The sequence below is a fragment of the Mya arenaria genome, chromosome 1 (genome assembly GCF_026914265.1).
Source record: "Mya arenaria isolate MELC-2E11 chromosome 1, ASM2691426v1".
Classification (NCBI taxonomy): Eukaryota; Metazoa; Mollusca; class Bivalvia; order Myida; family Myidae; genus Mya; species Mya arenaria.
The window spans coordinates 36045453-36072083 of NC_069122.1; the positions used below are offsets into that span (position 1 = coordinate 36045453).

The following is a 26631-nucleotide window of genomic DNA, read 5'->3' on the forward strand; positions in this document are numbered from 1 at the left end:
TTTAAACTCAGACAGACCTTTTTCAAGAAATCGTCAACAGGTACTTTCAACCAATTCGGTAGGTATTTCAAAACTACTTCCAGTTAAGATAAGTGGAACTTGAAATAACCGGACTGATGGAGTTTAAATAAAGGATCGCTTAAGGTAAATTTAGCAGTTTACATATAACAATTTAGATTTATGTTTAAAAAAATGGTAATATAAAATAAGAGCTTGTGAAAGAAAATGGGCCGTATTGCATTGCAAGAAAATTGTATATCGAAAGAGGAAGTATGAAAAAATACGCGTCGTGTATCTGCATGTTATCATCAAATCGTGAAGGACTGAGGGATTTAACCAAAATAGGAAGTAAAGTAAAATGTCATTGTTTTCAAACATCATATCCATTTTAATTTCCGTATTGTATTTGGTTCCAGTCGACGACAATAACGAAAGAGGGATTCCGATATGTCTCTTGTAAGTACACATTCGAATCACTCTAATGAAATATGCTTTATACCGAATAACATATTTATATCTGTACATGTTTATTGCATTACATTTTTTAGAAGTTCCTATACTTATTTATACAAGTTTTAAGTGGTGAGACGGTGAGAGTGGTCGTGTAGTTAGGAGGCCGCCTCTAAGGTTCTCATGGCCTAAAATTGGACAACAGTACTGGATTCTACCCAGGGAAAGTACTCGAGTGTTTCTGTAAACTGTCGCTACAATCAATATAAATGAAATTAGTAAAGAAAAGTTCTTAATACATGAATTTTAGCATATTTATTTAATGATTCATGTGCTGCACTCTATTACTTTTAGTATGGTATATTTCAAAGAGCTTGTTGCCAAAATTGGTAATATTATTGTGTTACGAATGCACTAGAATGCAACATTTCAGACAAAAATTATATGTGCCGTAAAACCCGACCTCAAGTGACATAGGATACCAATATTTTTAATGCCGATGTGGTAACGGTACGTCTTAAGGTACGCCGCGGTCTCCATCCCCTCTTCTCTAGTGTGAAATGCTGGAACCACCTCAGCTTATTGCCAAATAGACTCGATATTATTTATTTGGTAGGCCATTTTTATACTATATTAGAGATTGTTTTGTACGATTCGATGCAGATTTCTCAATTCTTCTATTTGAAACAGTCGAAACCACTGCTGGTTGCAGCCATAGATTTTGGTACGACGTACTCGAGTTGGGCGTTCTCCTTTCGTCATGAATACGAAAGTGATTTAACACAGATATCAGCAAAACAGTTGCTGGAACATGAATCGGACGAAGGGTTTGTAATGATAATTATATAAAAAAATCTAATTGCTTGCGTTTTAAGATTGCATTTACTGCTAGACGGCGTTTTTTTATGAATTTACTTAAGAATTGAACATAATTTTACTGCGTTTCATTGATTCCGACACTTTATACATCAATGAAACGCAGAAAACTAATGTTCAATACTTATAATAACAACCATAAAAATAAAAGATCATTTTCATTTTGCTATTATCCAAGAACCGCAATTCATCACTCGATAATTCCACGTAGTTTGTAACCTTCCCACGTGTATGGATACATCATCGTCTTGGAAACACGAGGAGCTATATTTAGTAACGATGTGACCAGTAATGGGTGCCGACTCCTCATTTTATCCCATTTCGAAGCGGATTTACAACACCTTTCGTGTAAGATATTTACATAAAGGCGACTTTTTTAAACTCTGAAATGTATCTTCCATTATTCCTTACCTAAGACAATAGTTTTACCATTAAATCTACTGCCCTGTTGTTTATATTCCTGAATTGTCGGCATGTCATTATTTTCGTTAAGCTGTTGACTTAGATCTTACATTTTCACTTTCATTTTTATTTGTAACTTCAGGCAAATCATCAAATGAAATGTTCATCAGTTCTTCAATTTCTGGAAAACTCTCAGCAGCAGCAGCAGCAGTTTCCTCACTCAATTCCGGCACAAACAACTCAAAACTACCCAAAATATCTTTAAGCAAGTCGAAATCTAACAGATCATCCGCCATGTTTACTCTGTGCTGTAGACGAACTTTCAGCTTCCAGTGATCCGCAATCAATTTTTTGTCATTTATAATAAAAAATAAAACAAAAGCAATATTTCTAAAAGGTTTATTGTTCAGTTGTTGCTTTTTTAACCCCAGATTTTTTTAAGAAGGAAAATGCACATGTAAGCAACTTCCTACTATGACGTGACGCCATAGGTTGTAAATAGAAAGTAGCCCGGTTATGAAGATTAACAAGCTGATTTGCATACACGAATGCTCATTGGGAAATGAATGAATATCACATGGGTTGTGTTATCCAATAAGATTTAAGAATTTACTCGCACCTGCTCAAAGTAGTTATTATAGGCAGTTTCTTTTCAATTATTTGAGTCTTTTAAGAGATATATATACATGACTTTGAGCCGCTGCACTTAATTTGAAATATATTAAAAGAAATGAAAGGAGATAAACATATGACGAAGTACAGACTTGGTTCAATATTATTATTTTCATCAATTTCTCCATAACATAGAGTGAACATAATCTAACTTAATCGTACTGTATTTTGTTTTAATTATCAAACACACATATACATTTTTTTGGTAAGGACCAACAACGGTTTTGATAAAACCCGATGGAAGAACCCTGGAGGCATTTGGCTATGAGGCGGAGACAAGAAACGCAGAACTGATAGACGAAGAGGCGCATGAATCGTACTACTTCTTCAAAAGGTTTAAAATGAAGTTATGGAACCAGGCAAGTACATGCCAAAGGTTAGAGGGAAAATTCAATTTATGGAATTCATCTGCTTTCACATCATGTTGTTTGTATTTTCTAACCCATTTTACTGTGCTGTTAATAATAAATATATTCATATTTTTAGTCTGTGTGCCGTTCCAATATTTATACATAAAGTTTATTCATGACTTACTTTATAGAAATCGCCATACGTAAATAACTTGATCATGTTGATTACAATCAATATTAGGCAAAACTTAATGGGTAATTTGATATCAGGCATTTGACGTTTTACCATTCAATGATTGTGTCATATCGTAATGTATTAATTTGAAGTTTGTCCACTTGTTTTGAGTACAATAAATTTAAAACTTGAAATGAGTTTTTTATAAATTTGTAAAATATATCGATGAAACAAACACTGACATAGAATGCTAGTATTTCGCATCAACATCTCGGCAACATGGCTGATTGAAATAGCTGTATCCAAAAACAATCAAAGTTTCAACACGAATCGAAAGCGTTTGAAAAATTCTGATTTAACAAAATGTATCACTTAAAATATTTCCAAGCGACTCGTTAAAACAAACTACCTATCTATTTTAATTTGATGTACTCTCATTTTGTTTCAGAAAATCGAACGGGATATGGTCATTCAAGACGAAAATAGTCGTTATCTATCTGCAAAAACTGTGTTTGCACTATCGATCAAGTAAGCCAAATAGTTGCACAGACATATTAAATGTGGGTGCCTCTTTATCAAATAACACTGTAACCTGAATATATGCATTAAAAATTCACTACTTAATGGTTAATATACTGGGTCTTATCTGTAAAGTCAGCTAGATTCATTAAAATAAAAATAGTATGTTTTCTCCTCTGCTACTTTTAGCATGTTTTTTTTTTGTTCTTCAGAAAGTTTTAGATTTTTCTATTTATTAAATGTATAGAAAACATAGAATTAAAATGATTCTTATAGAGTCTTACAGAAAGTTATTGATGATGTTCTCGCATTTATTTTGTATGTAAGGAAAATATTCTCTAACTTTAACCTTTGGAAAAATAAACGTTCATTAAAATGTTAACAAGTCTTTATAAAAGTTTTACCGGTGCTAGAACATGTAAACAATTATATTGCATTAAATTAATGTATCATGTAAGAATTACGTTTTAATTTTTTTGGGTGGAATTATATTGAGCGATGTTTAAATGTACAGGGGATATTATGAAAGGATGCTTTTCTGGTGGCTGCAAGGATCATGGTTCTTATTCTTTAAAATTGTAAAACAACTAGTATATAAATGTTGTTGTTGTTTTAAGTTTCTCGCTAGTTTCTCTTTCTCTATTGTGTACGGTCGACGTAACTATATAAAACATATTATTAGTTTTTTTTTACTACACATATCTGCCCTTCATTGAATAACTGCACTTTCAATTGATCTTAAGATTTCGGGGTGTTGATAGAACAGATCAATAGCAGTGATATATAAGATAAATATATGTCAAAAATAAACGGTTGACATCTGTCAAGAATATACGGTTTATATTTGTCCAGAATATACGGTTTATATATGTCAAGGGTTTATGGTTTATATCTGTTCGTATATGTAGAACACGTACGATGTATATCTAACAAAACATATGGTGTATATCTGTCAAGAACATTAGACGAGTCGTAATAAATCTTTATATTTAAAGTAGAATTCTTTAATGCAGGTTAACATTTTTGAATATGTTAATAACTAGAACAAAACAATACTACTTTTAATGAATTGAAGATGGCTCAAGGACGACCTTTGGCGAATTTCAAACGACAAAATTTCTGGCACAATACGAGAGAATGAGATACACTGGGTGTTGACTGTGCCAGCAATCTGGGACAATGCTGCCAAACAGTTTATGAGAGAAGCCGCTAAACAGGTATTCAAAAGCCATAAACGATAAATAGACAAATGATAAAGAGCTTTTAACACAATTTGAGTATTTTTAGAACTTTTAATCGATTATCAAAAACACTCAATACAATGTGGTATGCAGGGGACATGAGAGGAGATATGTATTTATAAGCATTTCGTTAAGAAAGGAAAAATTTCTAAATAATTTGTAAATATAGATCGAAAATACACTGTATTCTTTCATTGATCAATTTTGAAAACATCTGATTTATCGTCGTCCTTTATCTTTTCGATAGGGCAATGCGGTATATTGTACGAATATATTGAATGATAAACATTTTTATCTAATATTATTATCAACGTTGAGCAACGCATTAATTTTGAATATAAGTACAATGCGTGCAGAATTGTATTATGTTTAGTGCTTTAGCACATTCACTAATATGCGTTTTTCCTGAAGGCTGGTATCGAAGAAACAAGTCTCACTGTTGCTCTAGAACCAGAGGCAGCGTCATTGTTTTGTCGCCACCTACCGGTTGAACGAAGCGGAAATAAAACGTCGCTCGGCATACCGAAAGCTGGACAGAGATATCTGGTGTTGGATGCGGGAGGTATAACAGGCAGATGCCATAAAAACAGTAGCCCCGGACCTGCACATACTGTTCCAACATGACTCAGTATCGTTTTCGTACAACCAAATGTGTCTTTTGTCTTAGCTTCGCTTTAATCCGTTCTAATATGAATCCTAGAGTAAATATTTCTTTCTTATGTCCTTTACTTGCACTCAACTTGGAGAGATTACGAAACGTTACTTAAATATGAACGTTTAGGCGATAACTTGTTTTTAACACCCATGTGTACAGTGTACAAATTTAAAACGTCCTGCCGATACCAAAGGCATGGGAACTTTAAAACCGGTTTGAATAGGCTCGTACAAAGCGAGTTTTTATTTAAGCATAAATACAACGTGTTAAGCAATTGCAATTTCTATCTGTACTGGTAGCTGAATGGAGAGTTAAGCAATATGAGTAATATTATGAAGTATCTTCGAGTATACGTGAGGACATTTTAAATACCTTTTCATGAATTAATATTTGATCAAATAATGAAATGTAACGCACCTTATCATAAGGAGTTAGTCGAACACTGCTCATACGTACCGATTTCAGTATAATTGGATGTTGGCATTTAAAGTCATTTGCAAACCCTCTCTTTTTACGCAAAGGGATGGCTGACATAATTTTTCTCTCTTGGGATTGTGTTGATGCCATTGCAGTTCACCTTGCACAAGCATATTTGTACCAATAGGATGTGCATCAAATATTTCACATGTTTTCTAGGTACAAAATACACGCTGGTATGTTTTTGGATAATGTACGTAGCAATCAGGTAGATCGTACTCGTAACAGCAGGTTCCGTAACCCCTCTATTCAAACGGAGCTTACAAAACTGATCTAAGGAGTACGCGAAAGAGTCTGTTAGCATACTATATGCATTGTTTAAATAAAATTTAAACATTTTTGCTGGAATAAAAGCAGTGGTAATGGTAGATGTACTTGAACATGTTGTAGAATATTTGTGTAATATTTACACTCCTTTTTTTCGTTCCTTATATGCGTGCATGGTATTTCAGTTGTAAACATTAAATATTTTTAAAAGGCGGTTCATGTGTGTATAAATACATTTGTCAATGCTCAGATAATCGCGAAGCCGGAACCTCATTTACCTTGAATTGACAAAATGTTTTCATGCTACGCAAAGCCATATAATCCTTTAGCAGTAGTAATAGTAATAAAAATAAATAACGAGTATAAGATTTTTTTATTAATGTGGTTCAATTTCCTACTTCTGTTCCGTTTGGTGGTGGTTTCGTTTAAAACATCCGGCCAACAAATAAGTTAGTTTTCGGATAGCTCCATTCACTAATAAGTTAAATTAAAAACTAATTCCTTACATCTTAAATGAACAACTTTATTGATAATTTTGGTTAAAGTTTTTTTTTTCTTTTGCTCTTAATTACAACAATAAAATCGGACGTGCAATGACCAGTTTTGAAGCCCTTAGAGGTGAAAGTAACGTGTTTGTAAAACGATGTACAGTATAATGTCTACATATACTTGCGGTACATTAAAATCCCATTAGAATGATACCACTTTTTGGGGTCACTAGGCATCCAGAATCCGCGTATTTGTGTCTCGTATACCTTAAGGAGCTACATTCTTAAGTGAAAACATAATGGCATGTTGCAATGTATAGAAATATTCTATAACTTAAGGTGGGACAATAGATATCACCGTCCATGGAGTGTTGCGTTCGATGGAGGTAAAGGAACTGTACAAGGCGAGCGGCGGTGCGTGGGGTGGAACTAAGGTCGACGAAGCCTTCAAAGGTTTCATCAATGACATTGCAGGTAACATAGATGATGTTTTAAACAACGCATATGGTATTTTAGAACATACATTTATACTGAACCAGCATAAATCATCGTCAGTGATTCAGAAGAAAGGTTCTGAGAAAGATTGAGAACAGTATGGTAATTCATTCAATAACAAAAACTTATTTATTTGTATTTACGTATTTTGGTTTCATATAAACTGAAGAAGACATCCTAAAAGTCTTAATATATTTGGTCATTCTGTCTTGGAGAAAAGTTGATTTTTATTTTGCTTAACATAAATGAAGATTGACTTTATTGTTAATAAAAAAATCGATTCAAGAAATACTTTCCAAGAATAAATTCAACTCTTAACCCAAAAGTTTGTTGCCATTTGAAGTGTGATCAAGTTTGATAAAGCTCAGACCACAATTTTGATAGCATTTCAATAAAAATGAATAGAAATATTCTTAATATCATTGTTTTACAGTTCGTAAATCATACACAAAATATTATTTTCGTGTGCAGGGTTCGACGCCATGGGCGATTTAAAGCGAAACCACTTGTACGATTTCATTGATTTGTTTCGTCGATTCGAGAACAAGAAGCGGTCCATTTCTCCAGACAAGGACAGCAAGACGATTATACCCCTTCCTCTGTCCCTGTGTACCTTGATAGAGAAACGACAGGGACGAGCCTTGTGTGACCTCATCAAGAACACGTATTACGCCTCTTCGGTAAATCCTTGATACTTGTTATACGGTTACATGGTGTCTACTTATATATTTTGTCGTAAAATGAATTTGTAAGAATTGTTTGTTCTTTTCAATTATGTATTAATATGCAAGTCATTATCATTCACGATCAGGCAATACATAAATATAACAATGAAAAAGAAAATACAGTTAATTAATTAAACATGATTTCTTCAAAAATCTGTTTTACTGTTATAAGGTGTCAATGACAAACGAAAAGGTCAAGATCGACGCTAGCGTTGCCAGACGGTTTTTCGAAACATGTGTTTCAAGCACTGTTGGGCACTTGAAGAACATTCTAAGCTTGCCAGTAAACAGGGGTGTAGAAGCTATTTTGATGGTAGGTGGATTTTCCGAATCGCCTATGCTTCAATACGCTGTGAGCAAAGAGTTCGGAGCTCTAAAAAGAATTGTTCCACGGGAAGCAAGCTTGGCAGTACTGAAAGGGGCTGTAATATTTGGGCACAACACAAAAGCTATCAAAGAACGTATTAGCCAACGGACTTACGGTGTTGAAACGACCTCTCCTTTCGATGCAACCAAACACGATGTGACCAAAAAGAAATATTATGAAGGAAAAGCCCGATGCACCGATATTTTTTTGAAGCATATAGAAATTGGACAGAAACTAAAGGTTGGTGAGACCCAATTTAAACGGCGTTATGTTAGTATAGAATCAGACCAAAGCTCAATTGTCTTTCCCATTTTTATTACGTATGAGAAGAACCCCATGTATACAACAGATCCAGGGTGTACTTGTGTTGGGAATCTTACCATCCCTCTTTCCCGCAGCGGAAAAGACAGAGAGGTAATTGTAAGGTTCATCTTTGGAGGAACAGAAATTGACGTTGAGGCAACAGAAAAATCAACAAGAAAGGTTCATCACTTGAAGATCGATTTCCTGGTTTAAACTGAATTTTGTTGTGTTTGATTGCATTTTGAGCTTTAGGCGGCAGTGAATTATCTGTGTTATGAAGTATAGACTGTGTGTTACACAAATTGTTTAAACTGAATTTTGTTGTGTTTGATTGCATTTTGAGCTTTAGGCGGCAGTGAATTATCTGTGTTATGAAGTATAGACTGTGTGTTACACAAACTGTATAGCTGATGTGTTTCGAAAGTGTTTACTTAGTTATTAATATGGCTAAGATTATGTAAACTTAAGACTACCGTTCTCAGTCTCTGTAAAACTGGAAATTATGAAAACAAACTCACATAGATAATAATTTACTTTGATTTACCTTCACAAAATTGATGAAGTGTCTAAGTTTAAATGTTAAGGTTATATTTTTTGTAAAGCTAAAGATCGTATTGTTTACAAGCAACAAAAACTATATTTTGTTCAGTAAAAAGGAAGACATATATGTTTATCTACTGATTACTGTAAAATCAATTGCATTTTTTCTGAAATAAGAGGATGGGTTATGGTGGTAATTATGTATTAGAAAAAGAACAAAACAATGGAACATGTACACAAAATGTTAAAAGAAGTGATTGTGTGGATTATAGAAAAGTGGTATTCAACCATTGAAAAATAGATATCGACACACATGTATTGGTGACACTCTTATAATCCAGACTTGTATAAAACTTCCAGTGTCTGTGTTGAATGCGATGCTTTGTAGATATATGTATATGTTAATAAAATTACAAAGAATAAACTCCAATGGTTAAAACAAATCACATCTATATTTACTAAAAATGATATGATTTATATCAGAGAAAGTCATGAATTTCCAAATACTGAATGGCTAAAGATGTAGATTTTGCGATAAAAACTGTATTGGTGACGTATTACACCAGCTTTTTATATTTGTCCACATGGGCTATGGCCTTCTGGATATTCTGTAAATAAATCTTGAATCTTGAATCTTGAATCTTGTATTACACCAGGTTTTACATGTAACTATTTTGCTGAGTATAGAAAACATATTTATTGAAAGACGATTATATCGTTATACAAATGTATAAAACTTCAGAACTATTTCGGACCAAACCTGATGATAATAATATCAAATTAATTATATCATGTAAATTCCTGAAGCATATTGTTGTTTATTTTAGTTTGAGAAATGTAAAATAATGTGTTCCACCCTTGGTAAATATTTGATTGACTCTTTATTCTGCATAAAAGTAAGCTGACGTTTGTAATTATCTAAATGTTACTCATATAATGAAACATAAAATGTTTACTGATTTATTTTTTATCTTTCATGTATATAGTGTTTGCAATGACTTAATGTGTTTATATGTTCTCATGTTTTTGTCATGTACTTGTGACATGAGTTTAGATGAATAAAAGTGTAGATGTGTCGAACGTTTTACATACTGTCCATACGTTCTATGTTGAAGGCTTTCAATAAAGTTATTGATTATATATATCCCGACCAATGTTGCCATAGAGCGAACAATAAAAAAGTGTTATTACATTAGTGTATATAAAGGTTAAGACAACACAACTTCAAAGTTAAATTTCCACATACGCTCAATTTAAGAATGGGATAATTCCTCGCAGATTCACATCGAATTAGTTCCCTAAGATACCGATCGCCTCTCCGTTAAACGCCACATCAAAGCATCTATATTCCCATATAAATTTAACCGACTTATTTATTTCAGCAATTTAGTTTACTTGTTCTCTTTCACTGGATCAAACGCAAGCACTCAGTATGGATATATGTAGTGTGTTGTTAGCCGTTTAGTTTGTTTTCGTTTTATTTATGCGGGAGTTTTTCATTGAATATCGAAAATGCTAATACAGTATCGACAGGGTTTGAAGCAAAGATTACAGCTTTAGTAGAAAAACTATCAGAAGAAGAGCATGAGATTCAGGAATGGAAACTGAAAATAGAAACACCTGAACAACATATGGTGGAAGTAAAACGGAATAAGGAAAAAGGTAGAACGTTATAGTTGTTTTTCTTTCTTGTATCAAATGTACAACATATCTTACTATCAGTTATGGAAGTGAGATCCTTTTGAAGCGAAGCATGAAACGAAATCTTAGTAATAAACACAGAAGCCTCGGTTTGAAAAAACAGTTCATTTACGGCAATAAAAGGTGGACATTGCCTCCTGGAATATCTTTTAAAAGGCGGTTATTTATTTTCATGAGTCTGTTGCGTATGTTTATGGATTTAGGGGAATGCTTTGATAAAGGCGAAAAAATGACACTACCGCAATTGTTTATTCTTACCTTGATTAAGACGTATTGCGACAAACGTGCGTTGAACTAATTTTACCGGAATTGAAAGTAATTATATCGTGTGTTTTTTCATTAAACTGTCATGGTCACAAAAAAGTGAACTGTTCCAAAGTGTGCTTATTTTTTTCTAAAAAATATTGCTTTTATTATATTTATACGTAATGAGTTTTACGACCAATGGAATTTGAATTGCGTGTTCGTGCACTGATATTTATGTGTACAACCCGCTTCATGGATAAAAGATTCACAGAGACGATTTCGAAGTGATAGCACTGTTGTTCAATACCGGAGTCAACAACGATATCTCATGTTTTTACTTTATTCACGTTTTTTCTTATTTCGCTTAGTTCATGATGACGTCATTTCCAGTTACACAGGTCAACCGGGTCAGTCATGGATATGCCATGCCTCAGTCTTTGATGGAATTTCTTTTTGATAATCCACTTATCAAATATGCACAGTTCATCAGTTTAACTAATCGAAACTTTCGATACCAGAAATAATAGCAATCGTTACTGATAAAAGACAAAGACGTTTAATGACGGGACATAACACCTATGTGACGAGAATCTGTTTATTCGTCCCATTCGGAGCTCCTCGGCCAATTTTCTCGAAACTAACATTCGGAGCTCCTCGGCCATTTTTATCGAAAACAACCTCGGATGTATGTGGACGGTTTACATAGTCAGAAACTGGTATGTGTAAGTCCGCTGCAGGTAGATCGCGTAGTAACTTAAACTAATGTACCGGCATACATCCGAGGTTGTTTTCGCGAAAATGGCCGAGGAGTTCCGAATGCATTCGTCCTATTATCGATTTTTATGATAATTTATTTAAATCAAGCGTTAAGATATGTTTTCAAGGTACAATTGTGTGCATATATGATGCTTGCGTATGTGAGGTGGAGCGTTCGTTGTTCATGTCTGCAATTAACAACAGAAACTACATTCTCTATGACTTTAAATCAACCGGTTAATGAGATAATGAAACGGAATTTTAATGCCCAGTGCGTTATACTGCTGTATGTTTGTGAAGCAATGGATAAAGGGGATGGGGGAAGGCATATGGAGTGTGTATTAGAATAAATATAATGAACAGAACATTCCATTGAATCAGATACTCGCACACAAATTCAAGATTGGATAACGCACACCTTCCAAAACTGTTAAAAAAACTACATCATTGTGTCTTTCTTTAAAAAAAACATCACCACCATCAATATGATTGTGTTCTACCGCAGGCTCTCGTCAAGAATATGTCCTCATTTCACTTCAACTGGCCTTAAGTGCTATGTACAAAATCAATCCTTACTTTGTAAGTTCGTACCCGGTCCGTAGTTCACTTATTTTTGTCTTTGTCCTACGAGATCCTTGTCATAATGATTACCGTTTTAAAGGCCGATGCTAGGTGGCATTGGCGATGCTCTATATTTAGTTAATGGCAATGAACAGTATCTATCAAATCGAGACTTTTTTATTTTGAAAGGAGTTAGTGCTTCCACGCGGAGGACCTCCCATCCAGGATTTACTTTTAGTAGTTAATGCTCTATGTTGTTTTTCATTTACCAATAAATTTGAGGGAGGCGCACTGAACAGCTAACGGTAGAGCTAAGGTAATGCTATGGTTTTAAATCAGATTAATCTACCATTCGACTAACTTTTGCTTCGCTTTTTCAGTTCTTAGCCGACGTAAGAGAGGGGTAGTTGATCATAGACTTGGACTTCTTGTTGGCAAGCCGGGCCCCCAGGTAAAAACTACTGTTTTAGAGGAACCCAACTATCAAATACAATAATATCAATAAAACGTTTTTATATAGCTCACTGATTTCAATGTATCCTAAAGTCTACCATTATCATATGTGCATTAAGTTTCGTTAAGTATGATGCACTCGCGGTCTTTCATCATCATATGTGCATTAAGATTTGCTAAATAAGATGTACTCGCGGTATTCCATCATCCTATGCGCATTAAGTTTCGCTAAATATGATGTACTCGCGGTATTCCATCATCATATGTGCATTAAGTTTCCCTAAATATGATGTACTCGCGGTATTCCATCATTCTATGCGCATTAAGTTTCGCTAAATATGGTGTACTCGTTGTATTTCATCATCATATGTGCATAAAGTTTCGCTAAATATGATGTACTCGTGGTATTTCCTTATCATATGTGCATAAAGTTTCGCTAAATATAATGTACTCGTGGTATTTTGTCATCATTTGTTCATTAAGATTCGTTAATATGATGTACTCGCGGTCTTTCATAATCATATGCGCATTAAGTTTCGCTAAATATGATGTAATCGCGGTCTTTAATCATCATATGTGCATTAAGTTTCGCTAAATATGATGTACTCGCGGTCTTCCATCATCATATGTGCATTAATTTTCGCTAAATATGATGTTCTCGCGATCTTCCATCATCAAATGTGCATATAAATTTCGTTAGATATGATGAACTCGCGGTATTACATCATATTTGTGCATTATGTTTCGTTAAATATGATGTTCTCGCGGTATTCCATCATCATATGCGCATTAAATTTCGTTAAATATGATGTTCTTGCGATCTTTCATCATTATATGTGCATTAAATTTCGTTAAATATGATGTACTCGCGATCTTCCATCATCATATGCGCATTACATTTCGTTGAATATGATGTACTCGCGGTATTCTATCATCCTTTGCGCATTAAGTTTCGCTAAATATGATGTACTCGTTGTATTTCATCATCATATGTTCATTAAGATTCGTTAAATATGATGTTCTCGCGGTCTTCCATCATCATATGCGCATTAAATTTCGTTGAATATGATGTACTCGCGGTCTTTCATAATCATATGTGCATTAAGTTTCGTTAAATATGATGTTCTTGCGATCTTTCATCATCATATGTGCATTGAATTTCGTTAAATATGATGTACTCGCGATCTTCCATCATCATATGAGCATTAAATTTCATTGAATATTATGTACTCGCGATCTTCCATCATCATATGTGCATTAATTTTTTCTTTTAATATGATGTACTCGCGGACTTCCATCATCATATGTGCATAAAGTATCGCTTAATATGATGTACTCGCGGACTTCCATCATCATATGTGCATAAAGTATCGCTTAATATGATGATCTCGCGGACTTCCATCATCATATGTGCATAAAGTATCGCTAAATAGTATGTTCTCGCGGTCTTCCATCGTGATATGTGCATTCAATTTCGTTAAATAGTATGTGCTCGCGGTCTTACATCGTTAAAATGGCTTTAAATTAAATTTAACCATCCTGCATCATCGATAGCTCTGACTATTTTGTGCTCGTCAGGTACCCCTGGACACCAAGGTCCACCAGGCAGAATCGGATCTAGAGGTCAGAAAGGTCACAAAGGCACCAGTGGAAACCCAGGCTTACGCGGCCCACCAGGTCCATACGGGCATCCTGGCTGGCCCGGACCACCAGGTATTGGAGCCGATTTGTTACTTTAAATCTTGAGTAAAGTTTTATGAATGTATGATACCACTACAACCTAAAACTGTATATAAATAGTTATATCAACTAAAAAGGTTCAACGAAGTTCTGGATGGCCAATTGTTCCTGTTCTTGACATGTCGTTGCTGTTAAGTGATCGTCTTTTTATTAAGGTAGTTATGTTTCCTTAGTATTCCTTGTATATGGAAACACTCAAAATAATAGCCTTTAAACCAGACACAGGAACGATTATTATAGAAGTTATTCCTTTCCTAATTGTTTTTGTCTTTTATAATTGTGCAATCTTATTTCGTGTATATTCATTACTTACAGGTTTTGTCGGCTTCCCGGGCGAGATAAGTGAGAAAGGTTTCCCTGGATACGACGGAATCCCTGGGATTATCGGTGACGTAGGCTGGGCTGGTGTTAATGGCAAACATGGTTTTAGAGGCCCTCCTGGGTATCTTGGTCATGTGGGTTTTATTGGTATGCCCGGGCCTCCAGGCATCAAAGATAATGTGGGGATGACTGGAGACTGGGGGATGCCAGGTATGCTTAATTAAATTATGTTTGTAGTATACAGAATTCATTGTTACATCTAAACTGGATCAAAACCGACTGAAAGCAACCAAAAATGTCAAATGATTCAGGAGTACCTTATATAGATTTAAAATATGTAGCAAGTAACATACCCCACTAGTTAAGTTTTGCCATTGGATATAATTAGTTACAATGACTAACTTTCTTATTTTTTAGTTCAAAATTTTACACTTCTGTGCTATATAGCAGCTGTTTATGATGACAACATATTTCAGTTATATACAATAGCTATAGCTTTTAACTGTACGTATTTGCTTAATCACACATCGGATGAGTGCAAATTGCATAACAATCTTGTAATGGCTTAGTTGGCTATCATAAATGTTATTTTGCGAAACACTGAGCTTGTTCAAATCTTAATCAAATCAAAATATTAAAATAAGTTTATCTCATTTGTATCATACTTATAGCTCTAGATAAATGTTGTATTGTTTACATTTATCTCGTGTCTATTTCTAAGGCATCCAGGGAATCGCCGGCGTTCCAGGTGACGTGGGATTTTATGGAGAAGCTGGTCCGATGGGTGAACCTGGCTTTCGAGGACCACGAGGGGAAATGGGTCTTAAGGGGCCAAATGGTGGAAGAGGAGAACAAGGAGACATCGGACAATGGGGACCTGTTGGAAGTCCGGGACCCATGTATGACCCATACGCCGCCATGTTTAGTGCTGCATCGGCTTATAAGGGTTATCATAGTAAAACGCTGTTGACAAAAATGAAACAGTCTTGAACTTGTCCGACTTAATGTCGAGACAAACATTCTGACCACGATTGTCATTACCTGTGGCATCTAAAAGAACACAGTTGCTGTTTTGACTTTATGACTTTTGTATTGACCAGAATTAACTCTGTATCAAACTTTTGTCGACAATCAATCAAGATAACTAGGCTAAATTGCGGCCTTTCAAGGAATGAAAGCTCACACGTCTCGATTGTCGTCAGAAGAAAAAAAAAACGAATAAACTGTGTGAAGTGGTTGTCATAGGCAAAATATATTTAGTTCAATTTCGGCTTCATATAATGGTACTGGTTTTAATTTTTGAAACAAACATCGGTGTGATTTATATCAATGGAAACTATAAGGACATATCCAATGCCGAATTTTACGATTACCCTGTTCAAAGGCAAATTGTTTAATGCATAGGATATATTTGAAGAGATTCACACACCGAACACAGATAACATCAAAAGAACCCCGGTCAATACCTAAATGAATCTGCCTAACTTTAAGCCCCGAATAGTGCAATAAGTTTAGATAGTGGTCGAGTTTCTTTATTAAATTCTTTATTAGTTAGTATTGATACCTTTTTCTTCTGGTTTTTAGGGAAAGAAATCCAATGTGATCAACACCGACGGCGGTAACACATACGAGAGTATTTGAACTGACTGACTATTCAATCAATTAACTCACATGTTTTCATTCTTTAATTTTGGGGGACATTATCCACGCGAATTTGCTCCAGCATTGTGTAGTTCTAGGCATCAACATGTCGCCATATTCATTAAATGATGTGACTAAACAACAGTTCAAACTACACCAGCTATTGCAGCTTCCAGTAATACAGAGCCAGTATTCACACAATCTCTTAAGTTTTTTTTTTATAACTTATGTCATTTTCTAAGTTAAGTTTCTTATTTTTCATATAATATGTCTTTGCATATTTTCTTATAAATTATTTATTCATTTACTTTATTTAAACTACTCACTGTTTATGTTAAAAATGTATAAACGTATTTTTGACAAAATCTGAAAAAAATGACATTAGTTAGAAAATGCCTTAAACGTTTTTATGAATACTGACCCGAGTATTTTTTTCAAAGCTAAATAAACATCGAATGATCATGTATCACGAGTATATTTCTGACTTTGTTGTTTTATGAATATAGTATAATATGTCATGTTTGAATAAAACTATGTTAAAATACCATTTGTGAGGGTTTGAATATGATAGATGATTACTTTTTCACAAACCTTTATAATCATTTAGTCCTTATACACTTTAGGTAAAATAATTTAAAAAAAAACAAATAATTTTTATAATCTGTAGTTCCTGACTTATTTTGTCTTTCTTAAATATTTCAATATTTCGTATTGCATAAAAAGGTAAAATGACCATGTAAGTGTATTGAATGTTTTTATTTCTCGTACTATTTATAATATAATATAATATAATAAAATATAATATATGAATGTTTGTTAGATTAAAGCTACATGCATGTGTATGCAACTGTATATGTTTTAATCGTTTGTTGCATTTTGACAAAAATGAAAGAACATTAGTTTTAATATGTTTGATATCACCCACTGAATAAGTGAACGGTATATAAGCGAAAAACGTGATCATGAACATCCTTCTCTGAACTCTTTTTTGATCACTCTTCGGAATGTTTATCAGAATATTCTTCTGAACTATCTTCATACATATCGGGTGCGATCGTTGTGGTCTCGTTGTTAAATTGATCTTCAAACATCTCAGGTGCAGATGTCGTGGTCTCGTTGTTAAATTGATCTTCAAACATCTCAGGTGCAGATTTCGTGGTCTCGTTGTTGAATTGATCTTGAAACATTACCGGTGTTGATGTTATGGTTCCATTGTTAAATTGATCGTCAATCAAACCGCCCTCCTTTTCTTCAACAGTTTAATATACTCTTTCTCCGTCAAAATATCTCCATCTTCAGAATCGTATCCCATATCTCGTACAAGATCTTCATCAGATATGTCAACGCAGCTTTGACCTTGGACTTTTGTACCCAATGATGGTGGTCCATATATAAAAGGCGCCTTTCCTATCATAGGACCGGCTGCTACCGTAACTACTTGCGCACCGGGTGGGGGTGCATGTTTACCGGAAATGCCATCTTGCTTGACTTCCCGATGGCTTCATCTGGTGGTCCACTTTCGAAGGAGCAAGTTGATTGGCCATCATTTGTCTCCGAGCAGTTTACATCTTTAAAAGGATCGTAATCAAACCCTTATAAGACCCTTTTAACGCTATAAATTATATTCTAATTCTAAAAACTATTGGTCTAGAAGTATCTCATAAAGTCACAATATAACATACGAGAGTCCAAACTTAATCAAGTGGCCTGAATGTTTATCGTCTAGACAAATTGGTGCTAGGTAAGTTTAACCCAGAAACAGGGTCATTGTGCCGGGTCAAACCATATACACTCAACGAATATTAGACATGATTCGTATGTTGGCAAGAAATAAATTAAAGTAGGTCAAAATATTTGTTGAAATGGTATCTGAAACGTGTTTGTTATTTAATAGACTCAGATTAAACCGAACTTGGATAACACAGAATACTTATACAGCACCATGCGAACTCCAGATGCCAATTTGTGTTTTAATCTAAATGAAAGTAAGACAAAAGCAAACCCATAGGCAAAAACATATCTTCAAAACATTTTGAATTGACATATTGTTTCAATATGATATATGGTAAGCAGGTTTACGTTTTAGCCGATCATAAAACAAAATTGTTTGCATCACAAACGTATGTAAATGCATTTAGAAAGGTCTAACTTGAACCACGTTGTTTGACTTTAAGAATTGTAACCTGACGTTCAAGCTATCGTAGCCTTCATCATGGTGGTCATCTTCATACATATTGCAAGCAAAGTTATGGTTTTTACTCATTGACATTTTATTTTAAGATAAAAAATATATATGACTCCCTAATACAGTGAGTTACACAACATACCACAAACATACAAACCCTGAAGGCATCTGGAATTGAGCACCAGAACTGTTGGTTAGGACGCAGACGCATACCTGATTCCTTATTGTTTTTCAAATATCTATTCGTCGTCTTCTCCTGAATTATATACGTTAATACGTTTTGAGCTAAATTTTCTGCTACGACGTATTGTTAATGAGGCTTCGAATACGGCTTGCTAGACTTCTAAGAAGAAGAATGTGTGGTTTGAAGAACTCCAAGGAATACGATTTTCCTTAAATTATATAATAAGTTTCTGTTCTTGATAAAGTCACACGGCTGTTGTAGACTACGACGCTATTGTGACCGTTACATAACCATAATGTGACTCATTAATTTGCGTTTTTTTCTTCAAATTTACTTAAGAAACGTTCAAGGGATTTGATGGCTCAGACAACTCTAAACATACCGTAATATGTATACATTATTCAGTCTTATATCAATGTTAAATACGGGTATGAATGTCATACATATGTAATTTTACGTGTTCTCATCCAAATATACACATGTGTATTAAAATTGCTAAACAATTAGAATAATAGTTGGTTGTTTTGGGTATATGAGATCATATACAAAGCAACAGATATAGGATTTTCATCATACTTTAGAACAGTAAGGAAAGCAAAAGGTCAAGGAATATATATTATACATGCTGCAAACCTGAAACGCCAGACAAATAAAATGATTCGTTTCACCTTGAAACTACTATTTTTGTTTCTGTAGTTTCGAATGTATAATGCAATTATGAAAAATAGGGTAGTGTACTTAAATTGTAACCATCGGGGCCCGGAATAAAAATTTTACCCGCTTTGAACAGCACTCAACCTAATACTTATAATAATAATATCTATTCTTAAAGAAAGATTTTACTTAAATGTATAAGCAATACCAAAGCCATAATGAACTTAATGAAATGAAAATCATACAGAATAAAAAAAAACAATGTATATATAATGTTGAAGTTCTAAACGAATAGATACATAGTTAAAAATCCTGAGTACCTAAGCTTATCAAACCGGTGCAACACGGTTTAAATAACGATCAAATAAATGAAACTTCATCTGACACTGTTACGTGTTCATCAGGAGGATTAAATTCGTCTTATGTTCAGCTGCTAGAGAGTTCTACCAAGTCTAAAATATTCCTTTGAAATAATTTCTATCCACATATTGAACTAAACATGACGTTAAATCGGCCTTATATTGCAATTCAATATAGGCATTGTAATTCAAATTTAAAATTGTTTATTCTGTCAGTTTAAGAGAACAACTTCAGATAGTAAAATCTTAAACTAACCGCGAAATGTCAATCAAGTGTCTATGTATACTAAATATTTTTCCAGTGATGTTAGCGGACTACCATTAATCTTTCCTGTGTTAACATTCAGGTCCGTTCCATTTAACACCTTTGGGACCATACATCAACGAAAGTATATTTGGTCGCTATGAATCATATTCACACTGAAGTAGATATTCAGATTGGAAATGTTTGACAATGACATTTTCTGCTGCTTAACATGGCAGACACAGGGACTACTTTGTCCGACTTCATCTTTGTCAACGTCATTAGATACATCACGGTATTCTAATTTTGTATGTTTATGTCATTAGCTGCACTGCGCTTCGCCTCCGACAGAATAGGCGTTTTATTGACCTGTTTTGCATGGTATTTAAGTTTTAACGTGGTATGTACATTTAGTATGGTCCGAAGATGACCCATATTTGAAAAGCGGAATTCTAGGAATTCTAGTTTGAGTTAGCATATAAACTCGTATCTGACTCTCGCTGTTGTTCCTTGTCTTAAGCTTTTAGGTCGTACGCTCGTTAAAACTTTTAATTCAAATGTCCTAACCAAACTAAAGTTGAATCAATCATGCAACAATGTTTAGAAATAAAACAAATCAATCACGGAATGTCTGATGTGTCTGTTGCATTTAGTTTCATAACGGGGTTATTCAGTTCTGAGATGTATATCCATTTTGAAGGAAAAATGTTTATGTTTTATTCCCGAAACCCACCTCACACTGCGCTTGATGTTATGTCAGATAACGTCGTGGCGACAGAGAGTGTACCGTCTGCTGATGCCACCGGAAATACACCGCAAATTACGCCTGATGTAACCTTTTCCGACGGCACGACCCAATAGTCACGAGAAGGACATGGTGATCGACTTTCCGCAGCCACGTGATAATGTTGTACCATCACTCTTTAAACATTAGGAAACACGGGACGCCCCTAAACAAAATGGTACACAACTCACAACTGTTAAGTCTAAAACCCAGCCGAGGGGTAAGGATGGTTCCCAAACTCCTAGATCAACGACCCGGCGAAAGCCGTGTCCACGTCGGACACAGTCAGTTTCAGCGCGCCTTGAAAACCTTCAACATACTCCGGGTAAAAACATTACCTCTGCCCCTGTTGGTGAATCTGTAGCCTTAGGAGGTGCTGACTCTGGCTAGGAATGGCAGGAGAAGGTTAACCTTAAAATAGCCGTCCTAAATATACAGTGTTTAGTGTCTAAATATTGCAACGAACTGCATTGTCCTGAAATCATTTCCATATTTGATAAAAATGGCATAGTTATGCTTACTCAGACAAGGTATAATGAATCTATTAATTTAAATGTACAAAAAGCTTAGCATTTTTGTTTACATAGGAAAAAAGTAAAATCTCTTAACGTGCTTCCGGTAAAAAAATTATTTATGTAAAAGATATATATGTAAATGATAAAAGTTTTGTTCTTTCAAAGTGAAGATGACACTTATTGATACGGTTGTATGGCAATATTTTCTTTCTAGATAATGATTTATTTATCGGTTTATTTTATGTTGTACCAGAAAGTAGCGGTAGATTTAATGTTTTTGACAGATTGATAAACTCTGTAGCATTAAATCACAACTATACGGCAAGTTAATCTTACGAATAATTCAATAAATGCAATATGCACCGATGTGTTTATTGATGAACTGAATGCACTGTTTTTATGAATAATTGTTCGACGGGTAGTGACGTAGATTCTAGTTTATCACAATATTCCAAGCTTATGAACAATGTTACTTCTATTTATCATAATGCAACAACTCGAATATAACACAACCTGGCAATAATCCGTTGTTTACTGAAGAATGCTGTCAAAAAAGAAGCATATTTTTAACATCTTTAAACAAATATCGCATTTGTCCTTCGAATGAAAATATATTGTTACTTGTTAAAGCTCTGTCGGAATACAAATGCACTACAATCCTGTAAGAAAACATACCTCGGCGACAGAATAAAAACTTTAAAGCAATATAGACATAATACCGCTCAACCTTACTGGAAAAAGTTTACAAAGATAAACAACCTTTTTGATTTATTTTTGTTATAATAGGTTGCCTTAAATTTCATTTAATGTATTAATACATTTGTTCTTTGAATTACATGTATTAAAGATCGATATTTTTGTTTTTGAAGTATGTTAATGTACAATATGTAAAAAGCTCATTTTTCTCAGATTTCTATGTTGCACTATGTTGGCATTTTATGTAATAATTTAGGTATATGAACACCTTCTCCGTATATGATGTCGACTTGCACCTTTAAGTTTAGCGTTATCTCTAATCATGTCCTTCGTTAGCTGTAAAATCGTTCGTAAAATTTAAACAATACGTACGTGCTCCACTTGTTATGTCATTTTTAAATGTTAAATCGTGTGTTTTTTTACTCACGGGTCATGTGGCTTATTAAACATGTATCTATCTATATTTCCAATTGCACTGAACATCCTGTCGTATCTGAAAGTTGTGCATCGTGTTAAATCAATGCCATAATTTAGTCGAAGCATTTCAAATCGCATTTAACTGGTGGGCTGTAATTTTAAAACAATGTTTTATTATTTAGTAATACCAATGTACGGTTGGATGCTGCAATTGTCGACAAATAAAACTTATATTCCTTTTTTCACTAAACAACATATTATCAGAATGTCATAAGCAAACTATACTCCTGAATACTCCTTACAGAAAACAAACTTCGTAAGTGAAATGTAATCTCTCAAAAGTATGATTATCACCAATCATTTAATGGTACTAAAGAGAAAACGAATGTGGTTCTAAAATTGAACAAAAATAATGTACAAGAGCGGATCCAGGATATAACGTTAAAGGGGGTGTAGCTTAAAACTGCACTCTCACTGAGTTAACGCTTTTTACTTTTTGTCTTGGAACGATCGATTTTTTGCGGAAAAACATGGAAACCAGTTAAATAAGACTTTTGGCAAAAATTAGATCGCAAAATTTTAGATTTAAGTTAAAAAAAATATGTTTTAGTAACGGTTTAAGCCTTAAAACATTAATTTTCGAATGGAAATATGAAAATCTACGATCGGATTTTTTGTCAGCAATATTTAATTATTGGTTTGCAGATATTTACGCAAAAAAATGGTCTTTCCAAGACAAAAAATAAAAAAGTTGTAAAAAAGGTATATCTGTGAGAGTGCAGCTTTAAGGGTGTAACACTTTTTACTTGAGCCCCTCCTTCAGAATCGAACTTATTTGGTTAAAAGTGTTAGCAGTGGGGTTTTTGGGTAACCTCCGAGAACATTATAACAATTTCTGATCCGAATTGGTGCATTTTGTGTGTATTGTATTACCTTTACCTCCTATATTGAAAGAAAATTTAATTTGGAGGAGTTGGTGGGGTGTGCCGGGTGTGCATTCGAACCGAAAGTGATGTAAACAAACCAATAAAAGATAAAAAGATAAACACATGATAATTCATTGGTTAGCCTTCATAAATAGATAACAAATATCGCTTGGGTAGTATCAGCTATAAGATTAGAGGCCATAAGGATAATATTTCAGCAGCTTTTTGTTCCATTTTATACGTTACAACGTACCGCGCCAGTATTTAAAGCATAAAGTGCAAGTTTGGACGCATACCTCAGACAGACGTTCTGTCAAGAAATCGTCAACAGGTACTTTCAACGAATTCGGTATGTATTCAAAAATTACTTCCTATTTTGATAGGTTGAACTAGAAATAACCGGAGTGATGGAGTTTAAATAAAGGCTCGCTAAAGGTAAATTGAATTTACAGAAAAAAAAAAAAAAAATTACAATGTTTGAAATTGTTCATCAATAATATACGTGCTTGTGAAAGAAAATGGGTCGTATTGCCTATCAAGTAAAGTGTGTATCGAAAGAGGAAGAATAAAACAAATGAAATCATCAAACAGTAAAGGACTGAACGACTAAACAAAAATAAAAAGTAATTCTAATCAGGAATATAATCAAACATTTTTTCCATTTACATGTTCGCATTATATTTGATTCCAGTCGACGACAATAACGACAAAGGGATCCTGACATGTTTCGTGTAAGTTAACGCTCGATTGTATTGAAGAAACTTGATATTGAACAAAAAAATGAATAGTCAATAGTAGAATTAAGTGTTGTGGACGCTGTCCGTCTCTGGCTCAAGAGAATGTGGGTCAGATCACATTATGAGTCCGTTTTCATAACCTCATAATGGACACACGCGCCGGTGTCTACCCAGGAAATGGACTCAAAAGTGATTTTATAAGCTGTCGTTACAATTGTGCGAAAAGAAATTAGTAATAAATAACACTTTTTACACGAAATATGACATTGATGTTTGAGGATTGTGCTGCCCCTTTATTGCTCTTTGTGTGCTCTTTTTCAAAGATCTTGTTGCTAAAACTTTGTAATACTCATGTGTAAAGTATGCACTAGAATGCAACACTTCAGACAAACATTCTCTGTGCCGTAAAACCCGACATTGGAAACCTATATTATGCAATGCCAATGTGGAAAGGGTCCAAAGGTACGCCGCGGTCTCCATCCTTTTTTCTCTAGCATCAAATTCTTGATCCGCCTCAGCTTATTGTCAAATAGACTCGATATTATTTATTTGGTAGACCATTTTCTCACAAGAACGGAGATTGCTTTGTACGATTCGATGCAGATTTCTCCAAATATCTCTATTTGAAACAGTCGAAACCACTGCTGGTTGCAGCCATAGATTTCGGTACGACGTACTCAAGTTGGGCGTTCTCCTTTCGTCATGAATACGAAAGTGATCCAACACAGATATCAGCAAAACAGTGCCAGGGTGAGTGTCCGACGAAGGGTATGTACTATGCAATGCCTTTTTATATAACAATTTTATGGCGGGCGTTTGAACAATGCATTCACCGCTGGACGGCGTTTATTTTATGAATGCAGTCATTTACAGGCAGTTTCTTTTCAGTTTTTTTAATCCTGTCAGAGATAATTTGACATGGCACCGACCGCTGCACTGATCTAAAAATGAAATAAAATTATAACGAAGTTTAAATTCCTTCAGTCCGGACATAACCCAACTTAAGCGCCTTGTTTTTGTTGTTGTTTTTTGTAATGATTAAACGAACATAATCGTTCCTTTGGTAAGAACCAACAACGGTTTTGATACAACCTGATGGGAAAACCCTGGAGGCATTTGGGTTTGAGGCGGAGACAAGATATACAGAACTGATAGACGAAGACGAGCATGAATCGTACTTCTTCTTCAAAAGATTTAAAATGAAGTTATGGAACCAGGCAAGTACATGTCCAGAGTAGGAGGGAAAATTTTATTTATGGAATTCATCCGCTTTCAAATCATGTTGTTTTTATTTTCTAACCCAATTTGCTGCGCTGATTGCATTAAACTGTTCATAACTTTACCCAGTGGGCTGTTCCAATATTTACACATAAAGTTTATTCATGACTTACTTTATAGAAATCTCCATATATTTATGTAAATAACTTGATCATGTCGATTACAATCAACATTTGGCCATCCTTTTGGTAATTTGATATCAGGCATTTTAAGTTTTACCATTCAATGATGTGTCATTTCGTATCGTACTGAAATAAAGTCTGTGCTCTCGTTTTGAGTACAAAAAATATATAATTTGAAATGAATTTTTTTTATTTGTAAAATATATGAATGAAACAAACACTGACATAGAATGCTAGTATTAAGCGTCGCCCTTTCGGCCACATGGTTGATTGAAATAGGTGTATTTAAAAACTATCATAGCTTCAAAATGAATCGAAAGCGTTTGAGAAATACTGATTTAACCCAATATATCACTTAAAACTTTCCATGCAACTCGTTACAAACAAACTACCAATCTGTGTTAATTTGATGTACTCATAATATCATTTTGTTTCAGAAAATAGAACGAGATATGCTTATTGAGGACGAAAACAGTCGTAATCTTTCTGCACAAACTGTATTTGCACTATCAATTAAGTAAGCCAAATACGTGCACAGACAAATGTGTGCACTTCTTTATCAAATAACACTGCAACATGTGTGTATATATATATATATATATATATATATATATATATATGCATTTAAACTTCACTACTTCATGGTTAATGTATTGGGTCTTAACTGTAAGTTGAGCTAGATTCATTAAAATAGTATGTTTTCTCCTTTGCTACCTTGAGCATGTTTTTTAAGGTTTCTTCAGAACGTTCTAGATTATTCTATGTATTATATGTATAGACTATTTAGAATTAACTAGATTCTTTTAGAGTCTTAAAGAAAGTTATTAATGATGTTCTGGCACTAATTTTGAATATAGGGCCTAAAATAAATTGTGTGGTTCGGGTCACCCGACCCTACCTGGAAAGTACCGCCGACCCTACTGGTTTTTGGTGGGACTTGCGAAAAAACACTCTATATCCGAGATTGACATGTTAACATCCGACAAGGGGCCATGGACCCGTTTGTATGAAGAACGAATGTACATTCCTGTCGATTGAATGCAGGACAAGACATGGCCCTTTTCACTTGTCATGTTTTTTATCCAATGATGCAATCATAAAAGAAATAG

At 34.3% G+C, this 26631-nt stretch overlaps 1 protein-coding gene across 1 annotated transcript in view; it reads left to right on the plus strand.

Annotated features, from left to right (window-relative positions):
- Positions 1-26631, plus strand: part of LOC128226818 (uncharacterized) — a 94882-nt gene that overhangs the window by 4431 nt on the left and 63820 nt on the right. The window contains exon 2 of the mRNA XM_052936890.1: positions 2611-2734. Coding sequence (XP_052792850.1) covers positions 2611-2734 — 124 coding nt within the window. The remainder of the gene's footprint in view (positions 1-2610; positions 2735-26631) is intronic.